Source organism: Solanum tuberosum, unplaced genomic scaffold (genome assembly GCF_000226075.1).
Source record: "Solanum tuberosum cultivar DM 1-3 516 R44 unplaced genomic scaffold, SolTub_3.0 scf00032, whole genome shotgun sequence".
NCBI lineage: Eukaryota > Viridiplantae > Streptophyta > Magnoliopsida > Solanales > Solanaceae > Solanum > Solanum tuberosum.
Genome location: NW_006238958.1, coordinates 2,303,558 through 2,327,181, shown reverse-complemented (window position 1 = coordinate 2,327,181; position 23,624 = coordinate 2,303,558). Strand labels below are relative to the sequence as shown.

The 23,624-nt window shown below is 35.8% G+C and overlaps 3 protein-coding genes across 6 annotated transcripts; 2 read left to right on the top strand and 1 right to left on the bottom strand.

Annotated features, from left to right (window-relative positions):
* The first annotated feature begins 161 nt into the window (after positions 1-161).
* Positions 162-7,946, top strand: LOC102604683 (serine/threonine-protein kinase/endoribonuclease IRE1b-like). 3 transcript variants are annotated; one of them, XM_006342092.2, is made up of 6 exons: positions 162-651; positions 3,151-3,385; positions 3,709-5,162; positions 6,419-6,591; positions 6,976-7,222; positions 7,359-7,946. In XM_006342092.2, exons 1-6 carry the CDS (start codon positions 497-499, stop codon positions 7,807-7,809), a joined length of 2,715 nt encoding a protein of 904 aa, XP_006342154.1. In that variant the 5' UTR covers positions 162-496; the 3' UTR covers positions 7,810-7,946. The 3 variants fall into 3 exon arrangements, with proteins under 3 accessions (XP_006342154.1, XP_006342155.1, XP_015161924.1); XM_006342093.2 differs by lacking the exon at positions 162-651 and adding an exon at positions 3,491-3,649 and having other exon boundaries at positions 3,295-3,385; positions 3,761-5,162; XM_015306438.1 differs by lacking the exons at positions 162-651; positions 3,151-3,385 and adding an exon at positions 3,395-3,490.
* A 1,488-nt stretch (positions 7,947-9,434) lies between these two features.
* On the bottom strand, positions 9,435-16,054 carry LOC102603910 (glutamate receptor 3.3). 2 transcript variants are annotated; one of them, XM_006342089.2, is made up of 7 exons: positions 15,621-16,054; positions 14,342-14,669; positions 12,683-14,025; positions 12,309-12,586; positions 11,175-11,206; positions 10,688-11,091; positions 9,435-10,062 (listed from the first exon to the last, which is right to left on the bottom strand). In XM_006342089.2, the coding sequence occupies exons 2-7, from the start codon at positions 14,649-14,651 to the stop codon at positions 9,589-9,591; spliced, it is 2,841 nt and encodes a 946-aa protein (XP_006342151.1). In that variant the 5' UTR covers positions 14,652-14,669; positions 15,621-16,054; the 3' UTR covers positions 9,435-9,588. The 2 variants fall into 2 exon arrangements, with proteins under 2 accessions (XP_006342151.1, XP_006342152.1); XM_006342090.2 differs by having other exon boundaries at positions 15,629-16,054.
* Positions 16,055-18,277: 2,223 nt separating this feature from the next.
* LOC102603578 (probable protein phosphatase 2C 27) lies at positions 18,278-23,443 on the top strand. The gene is made up of 5 exons (XM_006342088.2): positions 18,278-18,486; positions 19,112-19,361; positions 20,410-20,604; positions 21,718-21,923; positions 22,577-23,443. Exons 2-5 carry the CDS (start codon positions 19,158-19,160, stop codon positions 23,133-23,135), a joined length of 1,164 nt encoding a protein of 387 aa, XP_006342150.1. The 5' UTR covers positions 18,278-18,486; positions 19,112-19,157; the 3' UTR covers positions 23,136-23,443.
* The last annotated feature ends 181 nt before the right edge of the window (positions 23,444-23,624 follow it).

Genomic DNA, 23,624 nt, shown 5'->3' with positions numbered 1-23,624 from the left:
CTACATTGTTCAAAGTAATTAATTGATGATATAAAAGATAAAATAAATTGTTATTTGTCAAAATTAACAAGTAATTTGGGATAGAAAGAGTACATAATTGTATATCCATTTTAAATTTTTTACTTATTTTAGTAATTCATTTAATCACAGATTAACTTTTTTTCCAATCAAAAGGTCAATAAGCTGATTTTTGAGCTGAACCAGTTGACAGGACATCATAGTAGCGCCGAAATTAACGGTTTACGGATCCGACCTCGATTTCTGCAAACTGATGATCTTGTTTATGATTTTCCACTGCAAACGAAAACCCTAGAAAAAGATCCAATTTTTGCTACAAAATTGGAACGAAAACCCTAGAAAGGAGATCAAAAGATGTCATTTTTACCTCAATAAATTCAATTTGTCTTCAAAATCAACATCTTGTGTTCATAATTTGCTTCGATTGAGAAGTATTGCATGGAATTTTTTGTAAATTTCTGATCCCTAAATCTTGGAAATGAAAGGTTTGTTCCTTATCATATTCTTTTTAGCAATTGTGTTTATAGTTGTTGTATATGGAGCTCCATCAAATTCTGATGGATCCGATCCGGAAGCTGAAATCATCCCTAGCTCAGAAGTTCCTGCTTCCAGTCCTCTATTGCCTCTCAAACCGTAAGTCTTCCCCTTTTTCCATGATTTTTTAAGTTCTGCAGTTAGAAGTTAAAAGTAGTCGAGATGAATCCTATGAAGAAATGTGTCCTAGCCTTGGTGGCTAGGATAGATAGGAAATGATGTAGAGGATCCAACTATCCAACGCCGAACTAGTTGAGGCGTAGCTGATTGATTTATATACTGATATTTTGGCTGATAAGAGTGTTTATGTGTGTTGGCACCCAAGAGTGTGGACTAGTGATCAATGAAGTGGGAGGAAACCATGAGATCAAGTTTAAATCCCAGTGGAGGCAAGTGAGTTCCTCCCATCTGCCTAAGTCTTGGTGGGCAGAGTTATCCAGGTTTTGTGTTGGTGGGAAGGAGGTAGGCCACGGACAATCCTCCAAAAAGAGGGGATAGTCCTTACAGGTGTTTTCTATGAATTTTCTTAAGTATGCTGTTAATTGATTTTTCTTTGCGGCGTCTAGTTATTGGTTTTCAAGTTGTAGTATCTTAAAGCATGGGGTTTTGTGATTGTTTTTGGTTGATATATATATTCCATGTTTAACATGAAGCAAAGAATTAAACCTTGAGAAATTGCCACTAAATATTCATCTTGAGAGAGGTGAGGCCAAAACATTTGGATGATTCAAAACAAATACATTTCCCCAGACTCCGCTTTTGGGACTGTACTGGTTTGTTGTTGTTGTTGTTTGTACAACAACTACATTTCCCAACCCGTTGTTACTAGTTTGGAGGTCATACACTTGGGAGTCTGCATAACTTAATTTTTTTTCTAAAGCAATCCAAATTTGATATAAATTGGAGAACAATTTACTGGGTATTGAGACGAGTGTCAAATGGGCACAACGGGTTAGATTGAGTATGAGTCGGTATATTGAGTAACAGTATGAGTCATGAAACCGTCCACCATATTTCATTTCTGTCAGTGTGGGTTGGGTGGAAAATGTGTTGAATGGTGGTCATAGCCTAACCCATCAAACTCTGATGGATTTTTTTCCATCAGATATGCCAGCAAATTGTTTATAATGCACTCAAGCAATATCGACCCAATCGTTTAGGTTGATTATTCTTAGCACATCTTATCATTTCAATTGACCTAGTACACACCCAACTAATTGAAGTTGGAGGTTAAATGAGTCACACATTAATTTTTATTTTTTTTGATAAGTCAGAATTTTAGTAAAAGAGTACCAAGATGGTACAGAAAAAGGTTCAGGATTTAGCAGCAAACTCTTTAATACAGAAAGTCCAAATACTTATCCATTACTCTAGAGATCTTGGTGCTCTCTCTGTAATGAGACTGAGGAAACCAACAACCATTTGTTCCTCCATTGCAAAGTGACAACACAATTGTGGAACCTTTTTTTGGGACTAACACATACAGAATGGATTATACCTGAGCATACAACAGATCTACTTAGTTGCTGGATCAGCAGAGGGGGGAGAAAATCTAAGAAAAAGTGGTGGAGTATAATACCATCATGCATTTGGTGGTGTATTTGGAAAGAAAGAAATAGCAGATGCTATGATAACAAAGCTAATTCAATAGAGAAAGTCAAATGGAACTGCTTGACTACTTTTTATTTTTGGTGTAAAGAGGAAGGGATAGAAGAAGCTGCACAAATTTTGGATTTTATAGGCACTTTGTAATCTATTAGCCTTTTTGTTTTTTCTCTTGTTGGAAACCTATTTTTGGAGGTCTCCAGCATATCCTTAATGCTTATCCTTAATGCTGATGAATACAACATTATCTTTATCAAAAAAAAGAGATCTGCAACTTCTTCCCATCAAAGCATGCCTTGTTTCTTTCCATCCATAAGGTCCACATTATGCAACTGGGAATAGTTCTCCCCTTATTGGCTTTGAGCTCTTCTTAACCTCCTATGATTGCCACATTTCCAACAAGCTACTAATTTTCTATGTGAACACCAAAGATATGTTCATTATGCTAAAGAAAAGTTCCCAATATTGTCTTTAAATTGGAGATAAACACAGTATAGAAGAGAAGCTAAGAGCTTATGAAAATTATAAGCCAGTGGGGCAGAGCTCTGGGAGTAGGATAGGGAAATAACCACGTACTCGATACAATGGGAAAATTAAACAAGAAATAAAGTGTGACAGGCTTCACATTTGTGTTGAACAAATTAGGCTTTGCTGTTTCTATTTTTTATTAGAATAGATGATGTAGATGATGATGGCATATTGATACACAACAAAATTGTGGAACACTGGCATGGTAGTGAAATTCTTAGTTTTCTAGGCCAGTCAATACAGAATTATGGTTTTTGTTTCTCGTTTTAGGAACTTTAGAATCATTATTTTACATTTTCTTTGATAAGATAATATGCGTAGGGTTGAGGACTTGTTCACCTTTATTTCATTTGCTTAATTTTTCTCAACATCTTTCACTTGCTTTCTTCTTAGTATAATTTCTCTGCTCGAGTGCCCCTAAGCTAATTCAAGTGCAATTTTTTGTTGTCTTGTTTTGAAATTTAGTAAGCGTGACACGGCAATTGTAGCTGCTCCAGATGGCACAGTACATCTATTGGATCTAAAATCAGGAGAAGATATCTGGGCATTTAGGTCAGGGGCATCCATCTATTCTTCATATCAGTCTCTCTCTGATTATCAAGGTGATCGTAACAATGCTACCATTGAGGATGATAACTTCTATATAGATTGTGGAGAAGATTGGAAATTATACGTGCATGGGAATGGCCTCGAAAAAGTGGTACGCGACTGAACTTGTCCTCTACCATGCTCAGTCAGAAACTTTATGGAGTTTTGTGTTGAGGGAATGTATTTCTGAAGAGTTTTTATTCCTGTATGGCACCAGGTGTGCGATGCTTTTGAATCTTTTCACCAGAGGCTTTTTGCTTTTGTCCATCTATTAGTGTAAATATCATGATGAGAGTGATTCTTGTGAACTTGATATTATTACTTCGAGAGTGCTGCGTGCTCACATGAAATGGTTTGACATAACAAAGTGTTAAAGGTATTTTAAACCCTAAAATACTGCATTCCTTAATCTGCTATTCTTTTTCATTATCTTAGGAGCTGCCATTCAGTGTGGAAGAATTTCTAAAACAAACTCCATATGTCTCAGCTGGTGGAATCATGTTGGGATCAAAGAAGACCACTGTATTCATTGTTGATGCTAAAACCGGGAAACTTATCCAGACATATAGGTCAGATGTGTTCCCTTTAGAAGGTGATACAGATGTTGGACAAAATCCAATTGTACCAAGGGAGGATGTTGAAGGATGGGCAGCAGCGCAAGATCCAGACTCAGAAGCTGTTAATCCTCTCTACATTATGAGAACCGATTATGCTCTGAAATATACTTCTTCGAAGACTGGAAAGGTTTTATGGTACTTAATGTTTGCTGATTTTGAGGCTTCACAGCAATGTAAACAAATTGGTAGTTTTCTTGGTGATTTTTCTTACCAAGAGGATCAATTGAATTCCGGATATGGAGTTTGTCCTACTAAGCCAGTTGTTCACCGAGTCAGGAATCTTAAATCATTAGAATCACTTTTTGCATCTGGCAGGCCACATAATGCTCTTTCCGGAGATGTGGCGCTTTCTACTTATATCAATCCTGCATTAAAACCAGTTTCTGAGTTAGTGGGATTACCTCCAAACAAAAGAACTGATATAATCCCTTCTTCTCTTCCATCTATGACTAAAGAATTTGGGTTCATGCGTCTGCCTGGTGGAGATAATGGTTCTAAAGTCACAAAATCTGATGCTTTAGTACATTCATATAACTGGAATTCTGTTGTACTAATTCCATTTATGCTGCTCATTGCTGCTTTCCCTTTTATTTATTATGTGCTGTGGAAAAGGTGGAAGTTGCACAAGCAGGCTACAGATCCCAAACTGCAAGCTGTAACCTCAAAAAAGAAGAAATCTCGAAAGTCAGGTTTCAGTAAGAGCAGTACACGTAATGAGAAGAATCAGAAAAATAGTCATAATGATGACACAGAAGCAACTGGTGTCGTTGCTGACATTGGAAAGAGTGAGAAGGTTTTGGAGCTGAATCTATGCAAGTATGATAGTCTTATATATCATCGGAAGATTGGTAAGTTATTGGTTTCTAACACTGAAATAGCTAAGGGGAGCAATGGCACTATCGTACTCGAGGGAATCTATGATGGTCGTCCTGTAGCAGTTAAACGCCTCATCCAGACTCATCACGAAGTGGCTTTGAAAGAAATTCAAAATCTTATTGCGTCTGACCAACACCCAAACATTGTTCGTTGGTATGGGGTGGAGTACGATCAAGATTTTGTTTACCTGGCTCTTGAGCGTTGCACTTGTAGCTTATATGAGTTTATATCATCAGTCACCAGTTCCTACCAAAAACAATTTTCTGGAAATAACCAGGATGCCGGTTGTTTAAGTGACTGCACTGTAAAAGTTCAGTGGAAATCTGGAGACAAGGATGACTTCCCGTTATGGAAGCCCAGTGGATATCCTTCAGCTCACCTGTTAAAATTGATGAGGTTGGTTTATTGTTGTTATCGGTTTCTGATTTACTTTTATTAATCTAAATTCTTTCATGTGTGTGGAGACTCACTTCAATATCAAGTGCTTTTTCTCATGGATCAGTCAATACCAAGTGCATGATCTATGGCTTTCTCAGCAACATGACTCTGAACTGATAGTCACTCTCGTTAAACTGGGTAATCTGTAAAATTTTCATTTGACATAACTGTGCCTGGGAAACAGCTTCTCTTGGATTATCTGACTCTGGGGCATGTCTAACTGGACTTCTTGAATGTTTATCCAACTGTTATTCATATTTTACACTGTTCACGTCAAATTTTTCTTGAAGAATTGATCGAACAATATGACATAGGAAATGTTCATGGTGGCTTGAATTTTTTCATATTATTGGTGTTGGATACAGAAATAGGTATCATATATTGAAGCTGGTTATTCTATAGCTTTTACTTCAGAAATAAAAAAATCATGTAAGGGTCCCAATTTGAACTGGAATAGACCATTAAAGTTTACATTGAAATAGTTCTTGTATATATGTACAGAATTATTTCAAGAATAATATGATGATAAATCTTTACCCCCCCCCCCAAAAAAAAAAAAAAATAAATTATGTTGACAATTGTTTAATCTTTATCATTTTGCTTAGTAAACTCCTAGTGGTAACTCATGCTTTTATTAATCAAATTACACTATAAATGTGTTCTAAAAAAGCAATTATTTATAGTGGATGATGTCAGAGCAGTTTTATCATAATGATCCTTGTCACACCTTGAGAATTGAATATGGAAGATTTGTTACTACATGTAACATCGTAACTTGCAGACAATTCAATGACGACTCTCAGGCATATGAATCACAGCCTTTGGAACATTTAAGCTGAGAATTCTCACATCTATATTGCTAAAGCATCTAATAGGCTGTTATGGGAATTTCAGTATTCCCATGAAGCCTTTGAAGTTTCTCTCATCTTTATCTGAGAGTACTATATCATTTTGATCTCACAAAATATAAAGGCAATTAGCCTCTGAATCATTTGTTGAATCACATCTTATTAATTTGTTTGCCCTTTTGAACGAATACATACTAATTTTTCGTTCACATTTCAGGATGTGGCCCTCTCGGTGCTTGCATATTAGATTCTTTATGTCTTTTACCTGCCTTTTCTTTTCACCATGATTTAGTTACAGCTCTTTCAGACGTATTTGAGAGGCATTCAGAATTAACAATTAAGCCCTTTCATGATTGCTAATGGCAGAGATATGGTTCATGGCCTTGCTCATTTGCATGAACTGGGAATTGTACACCGTGACTTGAAGCCTCAGAATATTCTTATAGTAAAAGAGAGATCTGTAAGTGCAAAGCTTTCAGATATGGGTATCAGCAAGCATCTTGCAGGGGACATGTCTTCATTAACCAAAAATTCCACTGGTAAGCCTTAGTTCAGAACTTGCATTTTTTTCTCTGGTAACAATTGGCATTTTCTAGTGCATTACCCAGCCCCAATGCTACCTTATTTACCCTGAGTAAAGGGTGAGGAAGGTCTGCTTTTGTGCTTTTTTATTTTTCAATGTATTTAATACAAGTCCCATTCACTTTCTTTTTGTCCCAATTTTTTTGAAAAACTTGTATTCATTTCAGTTTGGAGTTGATAAATCTATATATTTCTATAGTGATTAGTGAAGCCATGTGGTGGAGGCATTTCATTTGCAAATAGGGATATCTTGAAACTTTCTTCTGCATATCTATTTGCAACTATTGTACATGCATGAATGTCACTCAGCCCGTGTTATTTCTGTCCTACAATATCTGTAGGCTCTGGGAGTTCAGGTTGGCAAGCACCTGAGCAACTTCGTCATGAACGGCAGACACGTGCTGTGGATTTATTCAGTTTAGGTTGTGTACTCTTTTTCTGCTTAACGGGGGGAAAACATCCATATGGGGATAGTTTTGAACGTGATATAAATATAGTAAACAATCAAAAAGATTTGTTCCTTATAGAGAATATTCCAGAGGCAGCAGATCTCATCAGTGCACTCCTGCATCCAAATCCAGAGCTAAGGTAATGGCATCATGGTTTCCAAATTTTTGGTGCATAGTAGTGGTTCCCTGATGTTATGAATTTGTAAGTTCTGTTTCATTGATGTTATTTTTGTACTTCCACTGATGTCGGTGTATGCCTTTCCATTATCCCATAGGCCAAAAGCAGTGGAGATATTGCATCATCCTTTCTTTTGGAATTCCGAGATGCGACTCTCATTCCTCCGAGATGCCAGTGATAGAGTGGAATTAGAGGATAGAGAGGATGGATCTGAACTTTTGGGAGCACTGGAAAGTGTTAAGACCGTGGCATTGGGAGGTCTGTGGAATGATAAAATGGATAGTGCATTTATCAATGACATTGGTCGCTACAGGCGTTACAAATATGATAGTGTCCGCGATTTGTTGCGTGTTATCAGAAATAAGTTAAACCATTACAGAGAGCTTTCAAAGGAAATACAGGGAATTCTTGGACAGGTTCCTGAAGGTTTTGAGAGCTATTTCTCCACCAGGTTTCCTAGACTTGTAATTGAGGTCTACAAAGTACTTCATACGTATTGTTTAGAGGAAGATATCTTTCAAAAATACTTCAAAGGCAATCAAAATTAGCTCAATACTATCTACATATTAAACCTATGTACATATTGTAATTTATAATTATAAATCTATAACCATGAATGATTGATAAAACAGATGTAAATGCTGATCTCTTTAACTACAGCTGAATGCTGATCTTGTTCTTTCTATTTCCCTTTTTCTTCTATAGCTCATTGCCACTATTCAGAGAGCTCATTTCTAGTAGTGGAGACTTTCTGCAGTGTGATGCTTATAGTTGAATGTGCCAGGAAAAAACCTTTTCTGAAATGTATATGTTGTCAATCAGTTGGATGTTTACATGCTACAAATTTGTGTGACTTAATGTTGTACAAAGTAGCAATGATGTCCCTTAATTGAAGGCCTTTGTTTTCCAGAGTTAAATTTCCCAACAGCAATATCAAAGTGACCAACCCAAATTATTGTTCACCTATCCTATAAATACCCTACTAAACCAAATCAAAATGGAGGGTCCCTGAAAATGCACCAAGATAATTAGTATTCATTATGGTTATGGCACCTTTTTGTGCAATGCCTAAATCTCCATCACAAAATGTCGCAAGAATAGGCTCATAAACAATTGTGTGTTGTAAGTGCACCATTTTTTTTGCTCTTTGTCCTACCACAAGTGAGTTCAGTGGAAGCTATAATGATAAAAGGGCCAAATGCATCTTTTTTCTACTTATTCCCTCCTCTGGCAAGTGAGTTAATGATAAATAAGGAGGACTAAAACAAGATTATGACGTTAAATTGTGTAATCATTTTAGCTAAAAGTTAAAACTACTAGAGAGAAGACTTTTATTTACTTAATTATATCTTTAACACGCTTCTTCGCATGCGAGCATGATCTTTACTTAATGCCAAACTAATGTCAAGCATGTGGTTTCTTTTTTTGATGAGGGCTAACAATGAGATTTGAAGCCATGATAACTGCATGCTCCTATGTAGAAGCGAGTCTAAAATTTAACTTTTACAAGTTCAACATTTAAGGCTTTTTTTTTTTTTTAATCATTTAAGGCTATTAACATTAAACTCATTATATCATAAAAGTTATGGATTTATATTTACTATTTGTTGCCACTTTTTATGAAATTCTTACATATAAATATATGCTATGTGTTGAAAGAGCAGATTCAGATGAACTCATGTCAGCATGATACATCTACTCCTGATCTTATGTCGTGCTGAATTGTGTGTCCAGGTCATGTCTCAATCCCAGTGTGACTGATCATCCGAAAAGACTAGTTAAGCATCATTGGCTTGGTTATCTTACATACGCTTGAATATTAGAAAGTGCACACTTTTATTTACTTGATTGTATCTTCAACAGAGACGAGGCTTCAGCCAAAATAAGCATCAGCTACAACTGCTAATAGCACTCATCTTGCTTCAATTCACAGTTCACTGCAAGCTCCTAAAGAGGCTTCCATACTTCCCAAAAAAAAAATGAGGTGCAATAGACAGCCTTTGATCAATGGCTAAATCTACCTAAAGGCTGCAATTCAGCAATGAACTTTACCTTAACCCATCAAACTTAAAATGCAGAAACTACAATTAAAACATGACGACAAAATCATCACCATCCACATGAATCCATAGAAAAAGTATCAGAGTTGAAGCATACTTTAGTTCCATCACTCTTCCCAGAAACCAGAAATGATATTGATTATGTAAAGATTGTTCTAATATACAGTTGACAGCTGAATCTTATATATGATGTGTCAAACAATTCTATGTTGTCAAAATTGAAACTTGGTAAGAACCCTGTAAGAAATGTAAGCTGGCATAATTGAACTAATGAATTTCATTTTGAGAAGGAACCTGTGATTCTCTCCACCTGGAATCCCTTCCCAAGTCATTTTCTATGTTGTCAGCAGAAACTGATCTGTCGATTTTCCTTCGCTTGCTGCCTCTATTTGATTTATCTGATTTCTCATCAATAATTGACAACAAAGTTTGAAGACGTTTGGAACGTGAAGTAGTACTCTGACCATCCATATCAACTGCAGCATTGGAAGTCTGGCAAAATTTACGCAGAATCTGGATGAAATATATTAGGAGAGCAATAAAGCATGCAATCCCACATATAAGAAAGAGGCCTGAAAAGCTTCTCAAGTGAAGGCGATCTGATTCAAGCTCAGCATTGTCTAAACTGCACGCACTTCTTGCTAACCACTTGTCATGTATCCTCTGGAGGTCTCCATTCTCTGATAGCGTTAAAATTGCAGTTGACAAATCGACAGCCAAGGGAGAGTCCCGAGGAAATGCCTGAATCAGAATAACAAGCACAACATGACAGAGCAAAACATGATTTCTGGATTCCGTGTCTCCAATAGATAAATAAAGAATCTATAAGCTTAATTGAAATGCAGAACCCCGACGTCAACGATTTTTACACAAATACTCAGAAAACGGTTTTAAATAGAAGTGTGCTTAGTGATATGCTACAAAAGCCTACCAAGATGTCCAGGACATTAAGTTTTTAGTCAACAGAATAGAACCTTTTAAAGGGGTGACTGAACCTGAAAGTTGAAATGGACACCAATATCACGTTCACCCCAAAGACTAGATAATATTGATTTACAAATATCACACACAGAATAAACTAGGCATGCTCGAGTGTATTATGAATCCTACAGGACCTTCTATGAGATTCAACAACTTTTTTTTTACATGTGTTTGTTTTCCCACACAAATGAAGTGCAACTCTTAATATATATAAGATATTCTTCCCAATTTTCTTCTGGTATAGAAAACTCTAGGAAGCTACAGATCCTCTTTCATACAATATAAACCAAGGTGTACTTACAGAATTAGGATTAAGGAAAAAGAAAAGGCAGGAGGCACACGGAATGAGGAAAAAAGAAAAAACTGTAGGAATAGAGAAACTTACAAAACCCCACCCACTTTTGGTGAACTCTTGACCTACAATCCTGAATTTGCACTGGTTTGACAGGAAAAGTTCAACATATGGTCTTTCATCCACCACTGCAGATACACCCCCCTTTGCAGGACCACGTTGAAGTGCTGTAGCATATTCTTCCGGTGATCCAAGGGGAACAAGTCTGGATTTTGGTATACCAATTTCCTCCAAATACCTTTCTGCAAAAGAACCAACTTGGTACCCGATTGGTTCATCAGTTTCTTTCAAGCTTTCGATACCTTTAATAGGAGAATATAATTGTTGCACAGTGAGGATGGAGGTCAAACTTGCTGTGTAACTTGAATTTATTATCAAAACGACAAAGAGCCATATGATCAGCACCATGCGACCAAGCGTACTTACAGTATTCTCTCCTACAGAGGAAATATCACAAAAGGTAAGAGAGTAAACATAGAATGCACCGCGAAACAATTATACTGAACTATAGTTCACTTACTGTGGGCAAAAAAGAGAGTTGAAAGGCTGAACCTGCAAGAAGAACAAACAATCGTCAGACAAATCGTCTTCTATGATAGCGAAGTTGCTCTCATTGGAAGCAGCAATCCAACTATAACAGTGTGAACTTCTTCGAGTGATGGTTACAAATCTATTCAAATCAAGTTCAATTGAACAATGAATTGGACCACACTCAGTGCTCACAGAAAATTAAAGCCGTAAACCATAAGAATGCTTAAAGAACCTCGGCTTTATATGTTCCCATTTTCTAAAAAAACAATTTACTGGAGATACACCCTTATTGATAAACTATGAATTCCAGAAATCTAGGAACTTTCAGACAAAGAACTATTCTATGAGCAACAACTGCATTCATAACTGATAAGGAGAACAGAGCACCATAGCTATCATGGCTGTTTTCTGAACTCATATAATATTTAAGTACAAATAGAAAGATACAATGACACATGCAAATTTTGACATAATAACAATCGTATCATCAAGAACTAATGTTTATGATCCCACAATCTATGTTTTCTTGTTTAGTTAAGAGGAGAAGTAAAAAAGAACTAGCACCGTAGCAGGAATCTGTGTCAAGTTGCGTAAAGAATAGTGTACGGCATGTATTCACACATGTATGGACCTATGTCACTAACATTAGCGTGTTTTTAGGCAAATACACATCCCACACCACCTCATGGGTTGGGCCTGCTCACAACCTTTTAATTAGCAGGTACCACAATGCACAGTAAATAACATGCAAGTATTGGGATTATGATGCTTCTTTTGTCAACAGACTTTGGTCTCACCATTTGGTAACTTAATATGAGAATGTTGTCACTTTGTAATGATTTTTGTTATTTTGTAAAACTAAACGATGTAAGATGGGGAAATCATCATTTTGTTGACTTAGAACATTTCATGTATGCACATAAATACATTATGAAAAACTTATTTTTCGGAAGTAGCATTTCCACTTTCTGCATGGGACTTCTGGAGGTAAGGAATTATGTCCTCCTCCTTCATGTATTCACACTTTGGTTATTAATATACAGGGAGGGTCAATGCTACACCCTCCACCACCACAAGGTTGACTAAACCAGAAAAAGGAAAGAGAAAGAACCTTTGATCTCACCATAGAATGGTTATCAACTGCTGTTTGGGAGGCCCACGAAATTCATCATTGGTTCGGTGCTCCAAAATCCACACTACCATCCCAACAAAGAGAAAGAAAATAGTAATAACTCCCCACATTTGAGCAGAAAAGGGTCTTAGGAAGGCCCAGCCACCGGAATTTAACTTTTGGAATGGGGCCACAACAACAAGTCCAGATGCGGCATATGGCTGTGTGAAATCGACAACTCTAGTCCGATTCGTAACTATTGCAACATCACCAACAACACCATCAAATTTCTGGGAGCACACAAAAACAATTCATTTAAAATATAGTTAAAATCGTTTAATGTTAGCATTTGTGGACATACATCCTCGCTGTCAGCATGAACTTACCCCGGTTGTGATTAGCCTCACCATATCGGTGTAGCTGGGATTTTCATGCCCGTTTCCATAGGGGACAAATTTATGTGGAACAGCATATGGCAATAAGTTTACAGCAGCAGTGAATACATCAATGCAAAAACCTTTAAAATTGTTAGTGCCTGGACTTTGAGACACAAATTCCCGGTAACTAACTCGGATGGGAACCCCTATTTTCAGTTGCTTACCATTGTTTGGAAAAACCCATCCACGAGGTTTTTGAACATTGTTTCCAGGCCACACAACACTATAAAGTTTTTGGTTTGTACTTGAACGATTAGGTGGCCTTGAGTAAAAGGTCTCGGGAGGCAAAATAGACAAACCAGAATAGTTAGACCAGTAACCAACACGTCGAAAACCTGTTCCAATTACATTTATGATATCATATGCTGGACGAATAAGAGATTTGTCTGGACTAAACTTGAATGGCCCCGTCAAACCAACAAAATCACTCTCCAATAAGTTCTTCAGCAGAAGTGGCCCACCATCAAAAATACTCATTGCTTCAAGGTGTAGATTACTTCCTTCAACTGATTGCAACTTAGTATCATTAGAAAACGAAATGGTCCCTCCCTGATTAAAGAATGAATCTATGGCATGTGCAGCTAGCCAAACCGTGTCATATGCATGAAGAGCATAGGAATTTAGCCCTAACAAACCACCTGTCAACTTGTTCCATCTGGATGAAAATGCTCTTTTATTTTCAGAGTCTGGAGTGTGTTGTCGCAAAACTAGAACTCCTTGCATGGTATCCATAGTATCTTGTAGCAGAGGAGGAGAGGAATCTAACACAGTGGTGAGCCAATCTGTGGATATCCATACATAACCATCACCCATCATTCCAAGATAATGAGCCACTGAAAGTACCATCAATCCTAAGGTACGATATGCATGTAGAACAATGACTCTAGATTCCATCAGGGCAACCTTTACCATAACATCCATAACATCACCCCGCGTAACAGTAGCTCCAGGGGAAATCCCTGCTTTATATGAGATGCGACAGCGCCTTGTTGCAAGTGCCTCATCTAATGCAGAGACACCATTTCTCCCATAGTCGTCATCAATAAAAATCGCTATCACCTCCTTCCAAGCATAAAATTCAATGATCTCAGCTATTGCAGTCATCTGGTATAGATCACTTTGAGTTGTCCTAAGAAAATAAGGAAACTGAAGACAGGAGAGTGTGGGATCAGTAGCAGCAAATGATAAGAAAGGAACTTGGAGTTCATTGGCAACATGGGATATGGTATGGGCAACTACAGAAGATTGTGGGCCTATTACTGCAACAACATCAGTCTCCATAAATTTCAAGGCTGCAAATAAAAAAAGTGTTAGTCTAGAGATTCAAATATACCCTTAAATGAGAGAATTGGGAAACTTTACTGGGCTATGTGAATCAAATTTTGAATGAATGCCAGATATTCTAATAGCACAAAACATCAGCTATATATATCAACTGAGAATGATGAACTACAATGAGTGTTGACATTAGCAATTGCTTCCAAGCATCCCTGGTTTCCTTAAAGGAGGAACTAACTATCTTTCCTCTTGTTATTTCCTGATTCTAAAATTGCCAGCATCTAAGGCAGTGTAACGAATATTAAAGGAAATGAACAGTGAATAAAGTACCTCCGACCATGCCAAGAAACCCACTGCAATTGGAATTTTGCAACTGCACAACAAGTTTGGTTCCTTGGAGGACGCTAGAGTTGGAATTAACATCTTTCACAGCCTCCTGAATTGCAATCTTGGCAGCTCTTCCAATTGTAGAGTCAAATGTAAAAATAGCTCCAACATTCACAACAGCAGGCCTTGAAGTGCCATTCCCACTCAACCCGTCTGAACACACTCCAAAGCATACTATACAAGAGACAATAATCCAAACCACATTCATCCTAGATGAATGACACAATAGGATCTTTGTGTGCTTAATTAGCATTCATCCTACCACTTCCTTCTACAAGATAGAATTCTCAAACAGTTAGGCTCATAGGAAAAGAGCATATCACATCAAACCTTTAGAAAATTGACATCTAAAATATTTCAGGTTCATTGAGAAAGATCATATCACATCAAAACTTAAATCACAAGATGATTTCTTCCCATCTGTCCTAACCTTGGTGGATAGAATTATCTAGTATTTGTTGTAGTGGGACGTGGAAGGTATCCCATGAAACTAGTTGAGGCGCGTGAAAAAAAAAGGGTTAGAAAATTGACATCTAAATATTTTAACTCCAATACTTTTAACATTTTATCGGGTAAATGCCATGAGAATTGTACAAACTACAAAATCCCCACAACAACTTTATATACTAAGACTAAAGCACTCACAAAATGAAGCAAGAGCTCATGCATGTGCATAACACACAAAAAAGGGGAAAAGAAACGGTTGGCTTAAACTGAAAAAAGGAATCAGATTCTATGCTAAAATTAAAGCCCAACATAAGTACTCAATAGAGAGGAAAGCATTATTGTGAACACCCAACTTTCCCGAATGAATTAAGCGTGAGAAAGAAGCAGAATAAAGCAGAGAAGGAACCACATTCTTTTAGCCATAACACAACAACATACCCAGTGAAATCCACGAGTGACGTATGCGGAGGGTAGAGTGTACTATAGACGTTTCCCCTATCTCGTGGAGGTAGACATAACACAAGTACAGAAATAGATATCATAGTAACAAAAAAAGGGAAGCCACACAGGACCACATGATCACATGGCAGCAACTTTACGGTTTGCCAAGGCTATAGACTCATAGTAACAAGCACAGGCAAAAATTTGGGTCTGACAGATTAAGAAAACCTTGAGACAAAGAAATACACTCTTGAAGAAAAAAAAGTAGAAGACAGAGTAAAAGACAGAAGAATCAAGAATGACTAGACTATTAAAGTCAAGATTTTGAACAGACCTTTTTACCTCACAGCCAAAACCCTTTTTTCCTGGCTTGTATCTTCTTCTTGCTACTAGCAATGATGATCAAGCTACTAAATTACTCTTTCCTTTTGCAGTTAGGAGTGACCCTTTTAATTCTTTAGCTGAAAAACCTTAAAAAGTTGCAATCTTGGTTGAGTAAAACTAGTAAAGTTTAGAACTTTGACAAATCCAGTGACAGTTGATGACCAATTAGGCTTCACTTTGGCAAGTATATAGAGAAATTCCACCAAATAATTCTTTTATTCAAAAGCAAATAAGAAAGTAAAGATATTGGTTTTGTAAAAATGGAAAGTTTGAAACTTGGGAAACCAATCAAGAAAGAATTTATTTGATAGAGAAGGCTGAAAACAGTGATGGATTAGGGTGAGACAACAAAGAAGGAAGACTCCTACAAGCACGTGAAAAAGCTTTGAAGTATTTTTTATTATTTCACTCTTCACACGTATTTGGAGTTCAATTAATTCCGATACAGACATTACACATCATGCCACCTTTTAACAACAAAATCTATACTTAAAATTCAAATCCAAGAGGTTAGACAAATTCAACTGTCCACCACAACTCATATGGAATTTTATTCTAACATGAGAACGTGAAAAAAATAAAAGTAAAGAAAGTTGTTCCTAACTTAAATTAAATTCAACAAAAAGGGATTTTTTTTTCACGTTCATTTGGGTTGTACACCAATCAGAGAAAGAATAATAGAGTTTGTGATTTGGCCAAAGCAACGAATAAAGTGACTCTGGAATAATTTGAAGTTTTTTAATTTTTCATTTTCATAAATTTTAAAATTTGAGCTATTGAAATGATAATTTTTTGAATTTGAAGTTGTGTTTGAATTTGATCAAGTATTTGGGAATTTAAAAATATTTGAAGGAAAAACTTATCATTAAATAATTATTTAAAGATAAAATTTCAAAAACCTATCGCAAAATTAATTTATCTTGTCGGGGCTACAACTATTTGAGTTACATCAAACATTCTACAACTTGCCTAAAAAAAGTACTCCATTCAATAATTGCAAATTGTATTTATTAGGATTTAGGAAGGAGCTCTAGCATTTGGAAAGGAGTTGTGATCACGTTTTTCTTGGAAATAATGTGTGGATGGAATTAATTTTTTTTCTTTTTGGAGGCTACACTTATTGAGAGCTATAATTGAAGTTCAGCAAAATTTTAAGTTTATACTTTTATTAAAACTTATTATATAAAAAATAATTTATTCAAAATTCAATACGTAAAAAGTTATAAATAATCTAAAAGATTCAAAGCTATAAAATTATAATTCTTGATCTGCCATGGGAAGAGAGTTCTCCCCTTAGGCCTTAATAGGCTCATTATCTTAAAAAAAACAAAAAAGAAAAATAATAGAGGAATCACTCTTCGAACAATCGCTAACGATAAAATGAACAAAAAATAAATATCTTTAATTTATTACCATCTTATTATAAAGCTCGTTCCACTATCAATAAAGAAAATAGAAGTTGTTGCTTCTAGTAGAGCTTTAATTAATTAATTTATTTCTAGAATAATTATCAAACATATACTGCAAAACATGCATACTATATTCAATTGTCAAAATTAGGTTTTTTTTTCTTCATATATCTACATCAGCATTTGCAATTGTTATTTACTTGTTTTGTTTGACTTCTTTTTCCGTATTGTTTTTTTGTTCGTGTTCCTTTTTTTCTTTGCATTTAATAATGAATAAATTATATTAATTAAATGAATAAAAAAAGAATTGGTTAAGAACTATTGATAGTAAACTATATCAATTACAATCACTTAAAAAGGTGTTCGTTTTTATTTGGAATTAATCTAGACGATAAAGATTGAGGATTTTGAACATTGATATAGCTAAGAGTCGCATACAAAGAATTGGAAAGCAGACTTTTCACGTTGTTTGAGGTGAATTAGTGCGTATTCGTTTAGACAACGATGAATAATGTCAACCAACTCGATAAAGACACAGTTAATTACAAATTTACGAGCTTGACAAATGTAGAGTATATTTAGAAAAAAATAGAATCAATAAACGTCTACGATAATTTAATGTCAAGAACCATACATTTTCTTTTAAACTTAAATAACTTGAAATTTTTCATTCTATTTTTATATTTTGCAACAAAACAGAATAAAGGCCAGAATATCATTAATTTATAAATATTAATATATAGCAATACTCCTTTAGACTAATTTCATTTCCAAATTTCTCACTAATTTCAAATCATTAAAAATATATTATCTCATTTAATTATTTCAATCAAAACTATTTGTATTAACAATAAAAAAGTAGTATATTTTATGCAATTAGTTTAACTATATACTTGACAATTATTCATGATTAAGCCCTAGAACTTGCTATGCATTTACATGTGACATTCATTATCTTTCTCTCTTTTTCTTTTTTTCACATTGACTATTCATTTCATACTAATTTACGTCCACAATTATAATTTTATTTTCATTTTAATTTATAGGATATAGTTGAAATTTCAACCATCAATCAAATATATACTTCAAAGCTTTAATATTCGAATTTATAATTAAAAGTTTGAATCTCAAAATTTTAATATTGTCGTGGATTTACTATTCACTAGTGAATGACGTAAAATGTCATGTTCTTTGGTATGAAAGAAAAGCCGTTTTTTAATAATCATTGTCCAGGAAGTGCCGGTTACCAACCGCAAATGTTGTGCCTTTATTTTCTCAGTTGGATTTAGGGTCTCCATTTTTAGCAATTTCCATTCTTAGTTTCACCCCTTTACTTCCCAAAAAAGGCTAATCATCTGTGAGTTCCATCAAAATTTCCTTTTTGGGTGTCCACTTCAGATCATTCTGGTAATTTAGATTCAACTTTTGATTATGAACTGAAGTTTGTTCATAAAGATCTATGTGCTAATTAGACTCATGGGTTACTATTTTTGTTTGTTTTTCTTAAGTTGGTTTGCTTCCTATGGTTATTTTGCTTTGTGGGTTTGGTGAAATTTACTGAAATTATTGATCTTTGTTGGTTGTGGTGATTCTATGACAAAAAGGGGTTTCATTTCTGTTTATTTTGATTCTTGAATTGTTGCAATTTTAGAGCTTGGGGAGTTTACAAAGGTAGTCCAGGGTATATGGGAAACAGCATATATACCTTGTAGGATAAGATCTGTGTACACACTATCCTTACACCCCCACTTGTGGGATTATTGTTGTGGAGTTAAAAAGGGTCTTTTTGGGTAAGGGAAGGGAAATGAGGAAGGGATTACAAGGTGGGTACCGGTTAAAACAAATTGCACTACTAAGATTTTCCATTTAGAACGGTCTTGAATTTGTAATCGAACCAAAGATTGAAGCTTTTTGTTTTTGTAGGACTGCTAAAGGCTTAACCTTGACAATTATTGTACTGCAAATTGTTTTCTCTCTCTTTTTGCCCTTTTACGAGTGATTGATTATCTTTTTTGCATTTCTTGGGGTTTAGCTTTCTGTGGATAAGAATCTGAGGCTATTGAATTTATGCTCTGGGAATGCATATGGCTGCCTATACAGATTTTTCACCACCATTTGCTATAGTAGAAGGGAGTTACAGTAAGGAGAATACATCTGCTGTTAAAGATGAATTACTAGAGGGATCAAAGGAACTAAAGATGTCAGATGATAAGCCACTACGAGATCCCTCTGTTGTCCGGTATTCAGTGAACTCTACTGCACTTGTAGCAGACACTGATTTGGTAAGTGGAAAGTGTTAAAGCTTGGTAGTGATCTTATCTCAGCATCTTGTTGCGTGTTTATATCCCTTGTTGTGCTTGATAGTACTCCCTCCGTTTCATTTTGTTTGTCTAGTTTTGACTTGGCAGCTCGCACGGAATTTAAGAAACTAAAGAACTTTTGAATTGTATAGTCTTAAACTAAAAGATGTGTATAATGTACCAAAATGTCCTTTAATCTTGTGGTATTAAACATGCTATGTGGAAAGTTGAAATTGAAGAGTTGCCAAAAAAGGAAAGAGACATTCTTTTTTAAATGGACTAAAAAGGGAAGTAAGACAAACATATTGAAACGGAGGGAGTACTATTTATGAAACAGTTTAGTTTTAGTGGGAATTCAGTTAGTGGCTAGATTTATGGAAGTCAAAGACAGTTTAATTAGATTCCTTGTTGTGCTTGATACTAGTATTTAGAAAACAGTTTAGTTTTTAGCAGAAAAAACAATCTCTGCACAAGTAATGCAGCTTTTGATTGGTGGTAGTAAACTTAATATGCATAAGTGATGAGGAAACGACAGATAGAATGTAGAATAAGAATACATGTATTAGTCATACGTGGATAAGCATATCTAAAGACAAAAATTCTCGTAGATTAGGTAATCGATGCATAACATTCCACGTGTCATTATTCATTGCATAACAATTCCTACAATTTATTCATCGCAAAAATAGCCCATGCATTATAATCTTTACGTAACTAGTATGAGAACCAAATGACTCCTAAGATCTAGATTGCATGATTAAAGCAATTTAGTAGTTGATCTGCCTGAGTACGCAACATTTAAGTTCCCCATGCCTTCCGGTTTCTTTTTTTTTCTTTTTTTTTGGGTGGGGGTATTTTATCAAGATCGAAGCTATAAAAGTTGTAGCAGTTAATCTCTTTATCTGCTAATAACTACATTAATAACTCCCCTTGAATTTGCTTCCTTTTCCATCCTTTTGATTTTTCAAACTTTGTTGTTTGTACATTATTAAGGTCATGCAGCTAATATTATTTTTCTTACATCTATTAGGATTTTGAAATAACTGAGAAGGGTTTCCAGCACCCTTCAGAGGGACAATCAAACTTTGAACCAATATTTCGTTCTGGAAGTTGTGCTGAGAAAGGACCCAAACAGTACATGGAGGATGAACATATCTGTATAGATGATCTAGTCAATCATGTTAATGAAATTGCAGGTTCCACTTCCCCTGCAGCGTTCTATGGGGTTTGTAGCTTTTGCACTTCATTTGTTTATGGATTTTTGCATGCGTTGTAGATAGAAATACCCATATAATGTGCTATGTTTCACCCTAAATGAGTTACTCTTTTGTGTTGGTTGTGTTCCTCTCATTGAATAGCTTGTGATGCAATTCATTTCAGAATTTAAGTTTGATTCAGTACAGCCATTTAAAGAAGGCTTAAGTTACTTAGGGCAGATTCCCCTCACTGAATCAATCAAAATCTGACAACGGAGAGTTCAAGGGGGCTTGTGGCCTTTGTTTTCTATAGTTAGTGAGATAATAAGTGTGAAACGAACTTCGTAAAATGGAAAAATGAATGGCGAAGGATAGATAGAGGCCTAAAGGGTACAAAACGAGATAGACAAGAATTAGGAGCTTGTTTGGGCTTTTTGAGCACGCAGCAGTATCAACTATCAAGTGAATGATGACTTAGAAGGAAATGCTGTATGGATTGCTCCTTAGAAGGCTTCATGGGATCTATGATGTTCTTCAAGTGTGCAACATGTCCTCCATCGAAACTAGTTTTAAATTTTCCTAGTCCGTAAAAGTATCAAACGAACTCTGCAAGCTTGTCTGGAAATATACTCCTAACATACTTAAATTACCAAAAGATTTATTCTGTTCGAAATGCAGTAGGCTTTTTGGATGCATATGCCTAGGGAAAAGTCAAACTATGAAGACCTATCTGCTCTTGACAGTTTGCTGAAGTACCACTGAAGCCGAGGATTCCTGAAAAAAAAGAAAATCAATAATGAAACTCTAAAAGTGACCGTAGTTCAATTTAAGAAAGATAACGGCAACTCAAATTTTAGTGTGCATACAGGTGGTAATTTATTTAGTTTTCATGCAAAATTATAATATTTGTAAATTTACTTTTTTTATGTTTGCTTATCCCAAATAACTCAGGAGTTAGGATTGAGGTGTAGCTGATTGATTGGTTGCTTTGCTGTGTATCTCATGGATTGTTCCGTAAATGATATGCACCTAGTGTTCTTTTTGTTTCTCGATTAAGCTGTGTCATTTGGTCCTTGCACCGTTACTTGTACCTCCCATCATCGGTATGATTTAGTAATTACTCTGTTACTAATATCTCACAGGTCTTTGATGGCCATGGGGGTACTGATGCAGCATTATTTGTGAGGAATAATATTCTCAAGTTCATAATGGAGGACCCCTGTTTTCCCATGTGTTTAGAGAAGGCACTCAAGAATGCTTTTCTGAAAGCTGACTATGCCTTTGCCGACAATAGTTCTATCGACATATCCTCTGGCACCACAGCATTGACAGCTCTAATGTTTGGAAGGTAAGTAGATCTTCAGTTTCTTGTTTTCATATTTCTTGTCTAAATTATTTCCTAGAACAATGCAATATACTTACTGAAGGGAAAAATAAGAAGATTAGCTGCCATCTTGTTTGGTTTGGTCTTTTATGTTTACTAAAAGCATGAAGGCAAATACACATATTTAGTTCCATTCTTCTGGGCTATTCCTCCTTGTGAAGCTTAATACGTATAACTGCTCTGGTTTCCATTTCATGTTGAAACTGCAGATGCTATCATGCCAACATTTTGAACTATTACTCCGTTTCAATTTCTTTGTGGTTTTGACTTTGACACAGAATTTGATAAAGTAAACAAGACTTTTGAAACTTGTGGTCTTAAACTAAAGAATGTACCAAAATGAAAGGGTCGTTCCTTTTGAAACGGATTAAAAAGGTAAGTACGACAAACAAATTGAAATGGAAGGAGTAGAATAAGCTGAATTTGTTTTCATGAAATATTTTCTGAATGCGTAGTCTGTTCTCTTCTGCTCCACAATCCACATTAACTGCTGATGACAACATTCCATATATTTCTGATCATTATGAGTTTTTTGCACTCTTTGATGTAATTCAAATTTCTCTTCAAACAGGATTTGGTACTGTATAGTTTGTAGTGTGATATGATTTGTTTTGCAGAAACATGATCGTTGCTAATGCAGGGGATTGTCGTGCTGTGCTAGGGAAACGAGGTAAAGCCATTGAGTTGTCTAAGGACCACAAACCAAATAGCGCATCTGAAAGACATCGAATAGAAAAACTTGGAGGAGTCATATATGACGGATACTTAAACGGACAGTTATCTATAGCGCGTGCCTTGGGAGATTGGCACATGAAAGGCCCAAAAGGTTCTGCCTACCCCTTGAGTGCAGAGCCGGAGTTGCAGGAAACATTGTTGACTGAGGATGATGAGTTCCTAATCATGGGTTGTGATGGTCTTTGGGATGTTATGAGCAGCCAATGTGCTGTTACGATGGCCAGGAAAGAACTCATGCTACATAATGACCCAGAAAGATGTTCAAGAGAACTGGTAAGGGAAGCCCTCAAGCGCAACACGTGTGATAACTTAACTGTCATTGTAATTTGTTTTTCTCCTGATCCTCCACCTAGGATTGAAATTCCTCCTACTCGAATATGTAGAAGCATATCAGTTGAAGGACTGAATCTTCTAAAAAGTGTACTGGAAAGCAACTCATGACAAAGATTCTGGGAAATGAATTGTCTACTGGTATAACTCCACACTGTCGGGGACTGACGTTAGCTTCCTCGTTTCAACGTTTCACTTGCTTAGCTTATCGTAGTTTCTGAAAGCCTGTATATTGGAAATGTGTTGTATCAATATAAGATTAGTGTGTGTGCTCCAGCTGCATTTCTTGTGTTGTACAGATTCAAGAAAGCAACTTGTTTATTGTCCTTCTACTGCTTGTATGTTGGATTAGTACTGCATTTTGTAAATTTCAAGTTTGTTGGATGTGTGATTAGTAAATGCCGACTTAAATTATGTCATCTAGCAGGAGATCAGAAATGAAAACCATTTAACATGTTTGATCACAAGGGGTGTTTGACTAAATTATGCTTCTGTGATCTGTCTTTCCTTAAATGAGTAATTGATGACTATAAGACCAATGTTATACTGACATACGACAAGGAGGGTAACCAAGTTTCATTTTTATGGTTGAACTAAGAG